Source organism: Pelmatolapia mariae, linkage group LG8, assembly GCF_036321145.2.
Source record: "Pelmatolapia mariae isolate MD_Pm_ZW linkage group LG8, Pm_UMD_F_2, whole genome shotgun sequence".
Classification (NCBI taxonomy): Eukaryota; Metazoa; Chordata; class Actinopteri; order Cichliformes; family Cichlidae; genus Pelmatolapia; species Pelmatolapia mariae.
In genome coordinates, this window is record NC_086234.1 from 19,494,765 (window position 1) to 19,507,931 (window position 13,167).

Genomic DNA, 13,167 nt, shown 5'->3' on the forward strand with positions numbered 1-13,167 from the left:
CCTCTTCCACTTATCCAATTCAGGGTCATGCTGGAGCCTATCTCAGCTGCCTTAGGATGAGAGGCAGGGTACAGACTGGATAGGTCGCTAGTCTGGCAGGGCTCATTATAACACCAGTTTATGATATTGGTCAGTACTGGTTAGTTACCAGCAAAATACATTCAGTTCTAATGGGATGCTGCTGAACTTATTTTTAGTTCACACAAATTAAACAAGAGTACAAACCTCCGCCAAGACAGCTCACTCTCTGGGCAGCATTCACTTTTAAGGGAATGGTATTGTATTTTGTATCTATTCATTTCATTTTTTAAACATACTTTAAGTAGTTTTTAGTGCAATAAAAATCGCAAGGACATTGACATTCTTTAGTACAATACTTTAGTATTGTACTAAAGAATGTCTGTGTAGGTTCTCAGTGATTCAGGTCATGGTAGAAATATTTCTAACTAACTTGGGAGCTCATTGTCTTTCTCTTGACAGTACCTTCTTTAAAGTTATGACACATTTTGAGGTCAACTGAAAATAATGTGAAGTGTAAATATGAGATCAGAGATCAAATAAAACATGAAATTTAGATTTATACTTATTATATTTATTTAATTAGATATTAGAGATAGATATTTAGAATCCCCATGTAACAGGATCCTTTCCTAAGTGTTGTTAGTACAAACAAAGGCAGTAGAATTTGAAGCACAGTTTTAAAGATAAAAAACATTTTATGAAACTTTGACCTTATTTGACCTTAAGGAAGAGGTCAGAAGTTTGAAGTAAGGTGAGATTTAGAATCCCTATTTGTCTATGTTGTCAATACAAACAATGAAGTAAGACACATAATTTATAATAGCTCTATATAGCATTATTATCACTTTGATCTTCAGATCAATTTATTGACCTTGAAAGAGAGGTCGGAGGTCAAATGTAACATGATATTTTAAATCTTTATATGTTACTTTTGGTATGTTGACAATACACATTTATTATATTAGAATGATAGTTTCTAAGTTTTAAGTTTTATAATGAATTGTAATGTGACCCCACTCTACATCCCTACAAAGTTTTATCATAATTCATGCAAAATGTTTCGCTTTATTGTGTTTACAGACAGAAATAAATGACACGCACGCAATGCTACCAAAGCCATAACCTCTTTAGTGGAGGTAAATATAGACAATAGTAAATATGCACACATTAACATCATGAGATTGTTAGTTTCTTATATAGTTGCTAACCATAACATAAAGAACTTGTGTGCCTATCTAAGTCTTTTTTGTGTATAATTTTTCTTATTTTTAAACCTACATTTTTAAACCTTCTTTTTTAAGGTAAAGTGAATGTATCCTAAATTTCTTTTGTTTACACAAAAACGCCGATTTATACCACATATGAACAAATGTGACCTTCTTGCAATTGCAAATAGTAAATGGTATGCATCTGAGACATAAATAGTAATTTCTTTGCATGCAGCTAATGATAATTGGAGATGACTGACTTCCTACTGTTGGATGGCCTGAAAGGACCTAGTCAGATTAAGATCCCAGCAGGCTTCTTTACCCCTGTCTGCCTCGTGGCTGCCTGTGCCTCTCCTCTGTGTCACTTTGGCCTCCTCTCCCTCTGGAGGGTGAACGGGTACGAGTTCTGGGGCTGCTGGAGCTTCTCATACCCACTGAGGCCCTGCGATGACCCTGCAAAAAACAGCCCCACGGAGAACGTCAGTATTGATCATTTCAGATGATGAGAAATCATCAAGCGAGCTACTATTACAAAAGGTCAAAACATGGACATCCACCTAATGCTGGACAGTACCTGTCCTGGGTTGGGATTGGTCGCAGCCTTGTTGGGCAGGGCCAGAGGGTCAGACTGGGTCATGGTGTTATCACTATTGGCACGCAGTAGGGGGTGGGAATGAAGCAAAGGGAGGGGCAGTGTGTGGGAACTTTCTTTTCGCTTTGGAACAAACTTTGGTGACTCCAAAAACGGCACTGAAGACATGACATGATGCAGAGGTTTGGAGTGATGGTACAGGTGAATATGTGAGGTGTGACAGGATGAAAGGGAAGGAGAAAACAGGTACATTGTTAGGGGAAGGAGATTATATATTTGGGAAAGAGCAAGGCAGACAGGTGTTGGGAAGTGATGCTTGAAAGTCCCTGCAGAAGAAACAGTTGCCAGGGAAGCTTACCTATATCAGAGTCTTTGTGGTTTTTGATAATTTCCCCGAGTTCAAAATGACCAGACAAAACAGCTAGCTGCAAACAACGAAGACAAACTGAAATATTATTTGTTCCAGCAGGTCAAAGCTACTCTACAAATGCAATTTCACTCTGCAGACTTGATAATAAAAAAGAAGCAAAACATGTTCCTCAAAACTCTGGATTAATTTTTAAAAAATTTACCTGAAACGGGGTCTGACCATGCTTGTTCTTCGCCTCCTTATTCGCCCCCCTGTACAGAAGAACACGGACGCAGCTTTCCTGATGATTCAGAGAGGAAAAGGAATTGGTTAACATCTGTAGAAGAAATAACAGCAAACATTATGGTAATAATAGTTTAATAAGGGATCTTTTTGCCATACTTGCCTTGTTGTACAGGGCAGAAATGTGAAGGGCAGTGTTCCCTGAGGCATTGTGAGAAGTGGTGTCTGCCCCATAAAACAGCAGATGCTCCAAGTGTTGTGCAAAGCCATTCTGGCAAGCCTTTTAATGTCAAGAGTATGATAGAAATATCCCCAGTATTATAAAGTATAGAAGGACACAAGTTGGACTAAAGAGAATGGTTTCAAACGGGATAAGGAGAAGATGGTGTAAGAGAATAGGGAAGAAAATGAAAGACATTGAAAAAAGAGATACGACAAATAGGGGAAGGGGAAATCTTATGTCATACAGTACTCTAACAGAAAACAAAGAGGTGAGAGCGAATTACAATTCACCACAGTGGAAAAGAAAGGGAACAAAAGCCATTAAAACAACAGAAATGAGCCTTCAGCAGCCTGAGAGGTTCCCTCATATTTTTCTGCAGGGATTAAAATATCACAAGATACGTACAAAGTAAAGAAAACACAGTGCACGGCAAAACCAAAATAAAATACCATGACAACCGGCTTGCAGTGCAAACACAAATTTCCCAGAATGTCACAGAGACATAATGTAGGCAATGCACACATATCTACGCTGAGAGAAAGAGCTAAGATACAATGCTCTTTCTGCACTGGACTCATCTCAAGATGAGCAAGACGTGAACAGGTTCGAGGAAACAGTGTGGTCACCTCATTCCCTTTTGGTTTATTTACGTAATAGTCACAGCATGGCTTTCTGTTAGGGATGAAGGGATGGTGGGATGAAGGGTACCTTATGTATTTCTTCCATTCCAAACTCCTCTTCATCCCTGTGCTATGGAGAGAGAGAAGGAGGGGAGGAAGGAGAGAGAATGGAGAGACGAGTGAGGAAGGCAGGGAGGAGAGAGGTGTGAGAAAACGCTGATGGTAGATCGCATCAGTCACATAGATAAGAAAGGGAAATGTTGGTGCATTGCTTAAGTTAACATGAAGGAGACAGAAACCAGACGTGATTTAACTATGATGAAACAGACATGATGAAAACTATGAATCGTGGGAATCTGCAAAGAGGCGCACAGGGTGATTGATTTGCATTTGTAGCTGATTAAAAATCTAAGCTTACCTGATGGGATTCGTCCCAGCCGTTCTCGTCCCTTGTGCCCAGCTTTGCCCTGTAATAGAGCAAGGTCTCACAGCAGGAAGTGTCACCCCCTGTCAGCACAGTGTGGTACAGCGGGGTCAGGCCACAGCGGTCTTTGTAGTCTGGAGATGCTCCGAGGGACAAGAGAGCCTGGCAAGTTGACACACGGAGGGCAAAGAACAAGGATTATTTTAACCAAGTGTGTGTGAATGTGTAGAGTAGTAAAATATCACAAAGGCTTAATAGAAAAACACTAATGATTTTCTTCACAGCGATTATTAAATCAAATACTAAAAGAGTGCAACAGGAATATGAAATGTTACAGATAGTTTGGCTTCTTATATAAGTACATCACATGTACCACAAGTGCATGTGGTACAAAGTTATTGTGATGAGTGGGGGTGGGGTGTATATGTATGTGCGTGTGTGTATGGTGGAGGTGGTGTTGTCTATATAATAATAATTAAAAAAAAAGGAGAAGAGAAAGAAATGTTATCACAATTACACACATTACAAAACATTTGGTGTGTGACTGAACCCGCAGCTGAGGTATTCTCAGAACTACAAAAGAGGAAAATTCTCGTAGTTTATTCAAAGAAAAGGAACAGCGCTCACAAGTGTACACTAACGCAAGAGACATAAAGCCAAGAGAAAACCACTTAGAAATTATTATCATATGACCCACCTCTGTAATTATCTTCAAAGGTAACAGCCTGTTTCCATGGGGCATTTATGCTATTTTGCTTTTATCCTTTAATTAGAATCATTATTCCGTTTTAATTTATTTTGTCCACACCACCCGCTCTACTTGAGTGTGTTTGTACTCTGCATGCATGTGACTCTAACTTTTTTAGCCCTTACCAGCAGCCCAGCGTGATTGTGAGCCCTAACAGCTTTGTGCAGGGCCGTCATGCCGTCTCTGCTTCTGAAGTCCAAGTGAGCGCCGCCCTGAACCAGGACCCTGATGCCCTCCACCGACAGGCCAGACTGCATGGCCACAGTGAGGGGGGTTTCTGACCCACAGAGAAGGTGAGAATGAAAGTTCACCCTCGTATGCTCTTGATATTGCTAAATATTACTGGCAAAGAATAAAGGTAAAACTGTCTTGTTAGAAACTCACCTCCGGTGTCAGGGTCGTGAAAGTTCGGATCAAGACCTTTATCGAGGACTTTTACCATTTTGTCTATTGCTCCGGTCTGAATGTAATCCAGAAATTTCTTCAGACTGGCCTGAGTGTAGGGAAAGATGTTGCTGAATGCAATTAAGCACAAAACAACAATGTTCAAAAAACACACAAAAAAAGAAATACCTTTGTGCTGAGTTTAGCGAGAGCCTTTTCATCCAGATTGGTCTGTTTATAGACTCTGGTTTTGTACCTAAACTGAAGACCAGAAAACATAGCACACGTGAAAATGAGGATAATGGTACTTCGCTGTTCAGTTTCTTGGTGACAGCCTACACTGGAGGATATAACAAAACGATTACAATTTGTGCAGTGAAACCGTAGTTCAGAGAAAGCACCATTATTCTTGTCAGATGTTGCTAAACTCTCGCTGTTTCCAGAGATCTGTTCTCCCACTCAGAGTCGCTAGAATGACTCCATAATTGGCTTCTTTAAAATATTTGAGTCAGATTTGTTTTTACGTTTTGGGAAAAGGCTAAAAATGGTTAAATCTTCAGCCTCACAATGTAATAAGTTGGATTTGATGTTTCAATTATGATAATTTAAGCGCAAGCAAAGTGATGCAAATGAGCGGTTTGCGTGCACAGCTTTAGAAAGGATCTAGGGAAGGGCTCAATTAAGTTAGCTTAATGATTAATGGGGGCTTTTTTTCACAATGCGTTGGTTAAGGTTTGATTAATGACATTTAAAATAATAATAATATTAATGCAGTTTTCTTTAAATCACACTGACAAGATTAATTTATCATATAAGGTGATTTACATCTCAGGAAGTGACAGACTGCACATTAGTCCCTCATTACACTGATTATATGCCCCACTGCGTTATTCTAAGACTGGTTTATCACAGAGTAAAAGGGTCTAAACGCACTGCAAACTGCTCATTTTAAAATATTTTTTCTATTGTTTTCCACTGATGTTCTTGTGTTGAGGCAGAGTGTTCATGTGTCGTATTCTTAATGTCTCTATTTTGGCTGGAATAAAGATCAGAAGGGGAAAAAACATCAGCCTAAAATTTGTTCTTGAACAGATGAGACTAATGAGTGTACTGTGTTTGGCTGGTTTTGCTTTTTTTACTTGGAAACCACCTGACTGGGTGTGTAGTCCTCACATCAGTGCGATAATATGACACCAAATCAATTAACAGCTGAGGAGCTTTGAGGTAAGAAATTTCTGTCTAGCAGCTCAGAGCTGAGCTGCACCTCGCACTATGCCCCAGAAAACCAAACAAAGATGGGTTTAGCAGCCACACTACAAAAGCAATCAGCCCTAAAAGTCACAGTAAAACAACTGCAGCAGTGAGGAAGTACAACAGGAACCAACAGGGTCCTGAATCTTCTCTAGATTGTTGAATACTGGTCAAATTTACAGAAGCACAGAGGTGATTCAGATTCAGTGACAGTAGCTGCAAGTACCCCCCTCCTAAACTCCTAAACTCTATGCAGTCTGCTGTGGGGTGTGTAGAGAGTGGAGTTACAAGGCCTCATCAGTATGCAGACATGACCCCATCTCAAATGTTTTGAGGAATGTAAACATTCTAATTTGAAGCTAAACTTTTGAGCTAAAGAGGATACTCTTTCCAGCCCCACCCAACTCAGCAGCACATACAGGAGCTGAGCCACCAGAGGGCACTGTGAGATAATTGTATTACAGCAGGAAACCTCAGATTCATGCTATCTCACAACCCACTTACCAAAAAGCCAGGCAATACAATGTAATTAGCAGGTTACATAATGTACGTAATGCATTTAAATCCATCCAGTTTTGTAAGGATTTCATTTACGCAGTCCACTCACTCTGTGATGCAGGGGTTTTCTAATAAACACAATGCAATTTAGAGTTGTCTGCAATTAGAGACTTTCTTTACTCAGTTATGAGGGGAAAAAAGTTTCAAAGTATCATACAGGATACTTCATTTCTCTACAGAAAGTACAAAATGTTAAAAACATGTGTGTACTTACGATTGCTTTTTTGATCACTAATTTTTAGCAAGATTATTCAAAACCCATAAAAGAATCTATACAACACCACTGTAGAGTAATAACAAGTGCACTTAGGTCACAACTTCTGTAACTTTAGCAGGAATTAGAGGAATCTGATATTTGATTACTTCCAGCTGAAGAACTACAAATACATCATCACTGTTCTGCGAAATGAAATTGTTTGCAGTACAACAATATTTATACAAAAATCAATCAATAAATATTAGATTTTACATCATTTTACATCATTTTAAGAAAGAGAGAAACAAGTGCTGCTCTAAGGGAGCCTTGCACTGGTCACAGCTCCCTTTCTTACCTCCAGGTACGGCACCCCTTTCTCGAAGGACTGTGAGTAGTCTCTCAGGGGTCTCTCCTCCTCCAGAAACTTGGCGTCCCGTCCCTCTCCAGCTGGCTGGAAGAGGCCATAGTTGTAGACGTCCCATAGGGACTCACTGAGGGAGCAGATGATCTGCTGCTTAGCGTTCCACACTGTGCAGTCCTGATCAAACTGGAGACATCTCTGTCAGACAATGGATAGGACAGGGGCGGGGTTAGAGGGCAATAATACACCTGTACTGAGGTTGAAACAGTGGTTAAAAATATACAGGTTTTACAGCTGTTGTAGTGTACCTCTGTCAAAACATTTTTAATTGATATTTTCAGTGCTTTGAGCACCAAGAACAACCTAGTGTTTCAAATCAGATGTTGATGACCCCAGTTAGCTGTCTGTACGTTAGATAGCTTTACAGGATGCCCTTGTGGATCGCTAACTGCACTATAGTGCTGCAGTGTTTTTGTAATTTACTCAATAAAATCAGAGTAGTAAGGTCCTAAATTATTTAGGAAATTTAGATACATGACGCATATGCACTAAACTCAATGTATTATGCGTGTAGAGATGGCTAAGACGACATGCTGAAGGTCAAACATCAGAATGGAGAAGAAAGGTGATTTATGGGACTTTGAATGTTATAAAGTTGTTCGTGTCAAACGTGCTGGTCTGAGTATTTTTTAGACTACTCATCTAATGTGGGGATTTCCCACACAACCATCTCTGAGGTTTACAGAGACTGATGTTAGCAAGAGAAAATATCCTGTGAGTGAGCTGGCCAGTTCTCTACTTGAAAATGCCTTGTTGACATCACAGGTCATGGTAAGACTTCCTCGAGCTGATAGGAAAGCAACAGTAATTCAACGAGGACAGATCATTTGGAAGAACTGAACATGATTTCTTCAGATGAAGAAATTAATCTGGCGATTAGACTCAACCCCCGGAGTCTAGATGTTGGTGGTGATGAAGATGAAGACTGAGAGTGAGGTGGAGATGGAAACGAGGTGGGTTGCATGAATGAGTCTGAAAGCAAGAATGACAGAGCACTGAGATTTAAACCATGCAGAGTGGTGGCTGATTGACTCAAAGAAGGTAAATAAAAAGATGACTGGACTAGTGTAATCATGTAAGTACTGAGAGCGTGGGAAAGTGATAGTGATGTAAAGAACAGACTAGAAGCTGATCTTCCTTATTGAACTTACACATAAGTTTTATCTCCAGTCAGCACTTGTTACAGCCAAGATATGCAGAAGAGCATCTCTGAATGCACACCACATCAAACTTTCCAACAGAAGACTGGAAAAGCATTTCTTTGTTTAATGAGTCCCAGTCAGTCCTGTCTTGCATTAGCTGTTAAGGTAATGGTGTGGAGAATATTTTCTCAGAGCACTTTGGCCCCCTTGGTAACAACCGAGCATTATTTAAACACCGCAGCCTGTCTGCAGTCCTTTTATGACCACAGTCTACCTATTCTCCGATGGCTGTTTCCAGCAGGATAACACGTATCTCAAACTACTTTCTTCAACATGACCCTGAGTTCACTCACTGTATTCAAATTGCCTCCAAAGTCATGGGTGTGAAGCTGACAAATCTGCAGTAGCTGTGTGGCGCTATCATGTCAATATGGAGATCTAGATCTGTGATGAATGTTTTAACCACTTTGTTGAATCTGAGCCAGGAAGAATTAAGGCAGTTCTGAAGGCTAAAGGGAGTTTGCGCAAGATGAATGTATGAGAGTGTGACATGTGCAAAATATGAATGCATTACTTTTAATGAATCACCTGCCACATTCATGAATTATAAGATGACTCATTCTGTCCTTTTAGTCTGTGGTATCAGGTTATTTGGATCTATTTCACTTTCACTTTTACACCATACGTTTTGATTTTCTCTGCTAATAAAGAAGTAAAACTCGCATGCATAGATAAATATTTTGCTATTCCCTCCTTGTCCAGTTTACTCCATTATCCAGGAGAGGAGGAGCAAACGTTATGGATACACCCAAAGGCTACAATTACAAAACACCTCGGATGTATTATGTGTGTGTGTGTGGATGTCCTAACAAGATTTCACTGTGATTGTTGCACTGTCCATTTCCTCATATTCTTCCATTTCTGTGCAGTTCCACAGGAAAGACATCTTTCTGGACCCGGAGCTAGAGCTGATTGGAAGCTTGAACAGCAGGAGAGCTGAGAGGTGTGAGAGATGTATGTATCCATATTATTGTTCCATTTCAGAGGGCTGTGAGTAAAACTGCACAGCTCAGCACACTTCCATGTCCCTTCTGCCCCCCTCGAGCCCGCACTCGGTTGCACTATTTGATAGTGTAGCAAACTCTATTGGCATGGCAACCAGTTCATTAGTGGAGGCAGGCACCCGTTGCCGTAGCAATGTCTTGGTGGTCCCTGGGAGGTTAACCACATGATAGGGATGAGCATGACTGTGTGTATGTGCATGCATATAAGTGAGCTATAAACTGTGTGTGTGTGCCTTCTTATTGGAGTGCACTTGTGCAGTGTAGTGGTTTTTCTTTTGTGTGTGTGTGTGTGTGTGTGTGTGTGTGTGTGTGTGTGTGTGTGTGTGTGTGTGTGTGTGTGTGTGTGTGTGTGTGTGTGTGTGTAAAACAGAGATAGAGTGGCTAATCCCTCTGAGTGAGGTCTAATGTAATGTATACTGTATATAACAGTGCTGCTTCTCTCCTCATCGTTTCTTCTTTAATGCAGTTTTCCTGAGATGTTTCTGGCAGTTTTTATTATTTAGATCTTCAGTGTGCGCTATTACTGCACATATTTTCCTCTCTTTTCATCATTTTTTCCCCCTTCCTTCAGTCTGTCTAAGTAGCTCCTAATATTTAGCCCCTCTCTTTATCCCTTTTTAATTCTGTTCAATAATACTTCAGCTTCCGGGTTTGCAGTGCCGAGTTTTTGTCAGTGATGTGTGGATCTCGGTACGCTGCCTGTGGCTGATGGAAACCTGAGAACAGAGACCTCGCCTTCCACATATTTCTTCCCTTCCACAGTCACTCACTTCCTCAGCTCTCCCAAAACTCATTAAAAACCTATTAAATAATTAGCAATTACTGTTGTATTGAGGGCAGATTAGCTGACATGTAGAACAGTCGGCATGTTCAGGGAGTTGAAAATGGAGAAAGGAGGATGGGGGAGGGGTTACAGTGGGGCACCCATTCTCACCTGGATATGGTGCGTGTGGGCCGGCCAATTCTCGCCTGCTGCCACCGTAAGGCTGAGAGCTGCTTCAAAGTGTGAAATGAGACTAACTTCAGTTTTGGAAACTAATTATGACCACCTGACCCAAGGCAGATGCTTGCATGGTGTTGTTGACTGAATATGTTTTCCCTTGCAGGGTGCTCAGCACAAGCTGAGCTCTGTGTGAGTTCCTATTTCCCTTTGGGACTCATCTCTGAGCCCGTGGGATCACTGGAATGGAAAAGCCTTGAAATTAGAGATGTGCTTGTACAGTTGTGCACACTGTTTGACTTATATAAAAAATTGTATGCTTCAAGCCACCCATGTGGTGTTTTCTGTGAATAATTTGAAACAGACGTAGAATCAGCAACGCACCAGTATTATTTAACGTGTTTTAACTCAAAGGATGGAAAATGGCTGGATTTTAGAAGAGAAGCGGGAAGGGAGGGAAGCAAATCAAAAGACAGGGAGAAAACTGAAAAGCTTCTGAGTTTTAGGGGAGGTAATAGCGAAGGTGTTGACCAAAGCCCAGTGTTCAGCTCTCATTAAATGGCTGTTGTCCTTTTCTTTTTTTTTTTAATAGTCACAAATATAAAAAATACATTTTTGGAGCTTTTTGTCTGCAGTTGATCATAACATCAGAATCAGAAACAGCAACATTAACTAAATGTATACCTGCCTTAATGGTTTAAATAGCCTGAGATATTATTTTTGAAATTCTGTTTGTCACATTAAAGCTCTCTGTCTCTGAGGCAGTAATACCAGGGAGACTTGGCTTGAACTACTTCCTCATTTGGAAAGACCTCCAGTGCAGTGTGAGGGAGACTTCTTTCTTTTTCTTTTTTCTTTGACAGGGAGAACTAAACTTTTAAACTGTTTGATTTGGACTGGTTTTGACAAGTTTTTTTTCTTCAAAAAATTCTGCTTCAGCTACTTTATTCACTTTTAAATGATCAGTCAAGCAGCTCCAGGGACGGCTGTGCGGGCCTCCGCCTTTCATGAATTTCACACACACGTTACGAGCAGTGTCTTTGATGCACCTACTGTTTGTTTGATGTCGGGGATTCCAATGCGGAACACCATCATGGTCAAGTAAGTGTCCTCCAGTGGAGCCACTGTGGTCATGCTGCGCTCCATGAAGGCTCGTTTCTTTGCTGCCATGAAATACTGCTGCTTATTGGCAGCTTGATGGTGTAGCGAGGCTATATTGGGCATGTAAGGGATCCCCCTGTTGCCGTGATTGCCCGGCCTCAGCGGCCGATCTACTCTCTGTCGTCCGACCACAATGGCTGCTGGTTTCACCACCTCACCGCCTTTCCCTTCCCAGGATTGTCGTCCTCCTGTCATCTCCTTTTCCTCCAGATACTCTAGTCGTCCATTCTCCATGTCACGTTCACCTTCTTCTTTTCTGTTTTCTCTTCCCTGCTCCTCTTCCTCCTCCTCATCCTCCCCATCTTTGTCATCCTGACTGGGATAAAAGTGCTCATTATTTCCCAGCATCCTTTGCTGTGCAGAGGTCACTGCAGAGAGGGCTGAGTGATCTAGCTGTCATGGAGACAAAACATGGCTATCCCATGAGACTGGCTTCATCCTTAGAAACATGCTGTAGGAAAAAAAGGCAGAAAAGGGAGTAAATGTCGGTCATTTGACTCGTATCTTTGCTTTGATTGAGAGAGTGAACTTAGTAATGCTGGAATATGAGTAATTCAAATACATAAAAGACACGTGCAGTAATAGAAAATCTAGCCACTGGCAATGCTAATAAGTCCACATGTGTGAAATAGCACAGAGCTGGTCCACATTTTCCATTTAGCCACTGGGAATGCGTCTGGGAATAGCAGACTTATGAAAGACAGGCTAAATATAAACTCTGTGAATTTGCATCACAGGTTTTCTGCAGGAGGGAGTGAGTTGGAAATGCGATCTAGCATCACACGAGGTCAAGATCATTGGTATTTTGTGACAATGGAGGAGACCTATGTTTGAGGCACAGCCCAGGGCTAACAGCTAAATGTGCGCTTCTTAAAGGAAAATTCCACCCTTGCACTCTGTTACTGTTAAATACAATTTAACTTGTTGACCTTGCCCTATCCCTCATCCTTGACAGCCTGTTTTCATTCCCAAGGTGTCAAATGGAGCTGTTTTGACAAAGCTGGTGGCATTTCCAAATTTCACACAAGGTCTCCTGTGCCACGAAGTAACAGGTTTAGGCAACGGGGTGGCAGGTGTCTTATCTGGATGCTTATAAAGAGCCCCTTGGTGTCTGTGCTAAATCACGGGGTAAACATCATTTTCTTAACTTTTCCTAATCGTAACCCTTAGTGCAGGATTTGACAACCTTGGATGCAAACGTGTTGACCTCCAGCATGTCTGCATGGTTCACCAACAGGATATGAAGGATAGGATGGCTGGCAGTATACTCCAGATTAAAAATGGTGTTTTTTAATAAGCATGAATCTGCACAACATCCAACATATTCTCATTGGACAGCTTTTAAGCTTTGCTGATTAGACCATTATCAGACCGTGAGGGCTTGTTACAGGAATTGGGTTGTTTTCTCTTAATAGCTGTCTACGCCAGATTGAAGGGGGCTTGGGGTTTTACACAGCAAAGGTTTGTAAATAACTCAGTGAATCAGCAGCTTCTGGAAAGCCACATCTGAGTGTACTGACTGGATTTGCAGTTGTTGACATAGTTTTAAGAAAATGCCCAAATTATATTTACTTTTCCAGCTGAAAGAAATAGTCATGCTCCTTCATTAAAATAAAGGAAGC

General features: G+C 41.0%; 1 protein-coding gene across 1 annotated transcript in view; it reads right to left on the minus strand.

Annotated features, from left to right (window-relative positions):
* LOC134632687 (SH3 and multiple ankyrin repeat domains protein 1-like) overlaps positions 1-13,167 on the minus strand; it is a 45,964-nt gene that overhangs the window by 19,587 nt on the left and 13,210 nt on the right. The window contains exons 2-13 of the mRNA XM_063481421.1: positions 11,438-11,996; positions 7,173-7,376; positions 5,002-5,073; positions 4,813-4,921; positions 4,554-4,705; positions 3,675-3,842; positions 3,345-3,386; positions 2,577-2,693; positions 2,394-2,471; positions 2,180-2,246; positions 1,804-1,979; positions 1,552-1,682 (exon numbers count right to left, since the gene is read on the minus strand). Coding sequence (XP_063337491.1) covers positions 1,552-1,682; positions 1,804-1,979; positions 2,180-2,246; positions 2,394-2,471; positions 2,577-2,693; positions 3,345-3,386; positions 3,675-3,842; positions 4,554-4,705; positions 4,813-4,921; positions 5,002-5,073; positions 7,173-7,376; positions 11,438-11,893 — 1,772 coding nt within the window. The 5' untranslated portion in view covers positions 11,894-11,996. The remainder of the gene's footprint in view (positions 1-1,551; positions 1,683-1,803; positions 1,980-2,179; positions 2,247-2,393; positions 2,472-2,576; positions 2,694-3,344; positions 3,387-3,674; positions 3,843-4,553; positions 4,706-4,812; positions 4,922-5,001; positions 5,074-7,172; positions 7,377-11,437; positions 11,997-13,167) is intronic.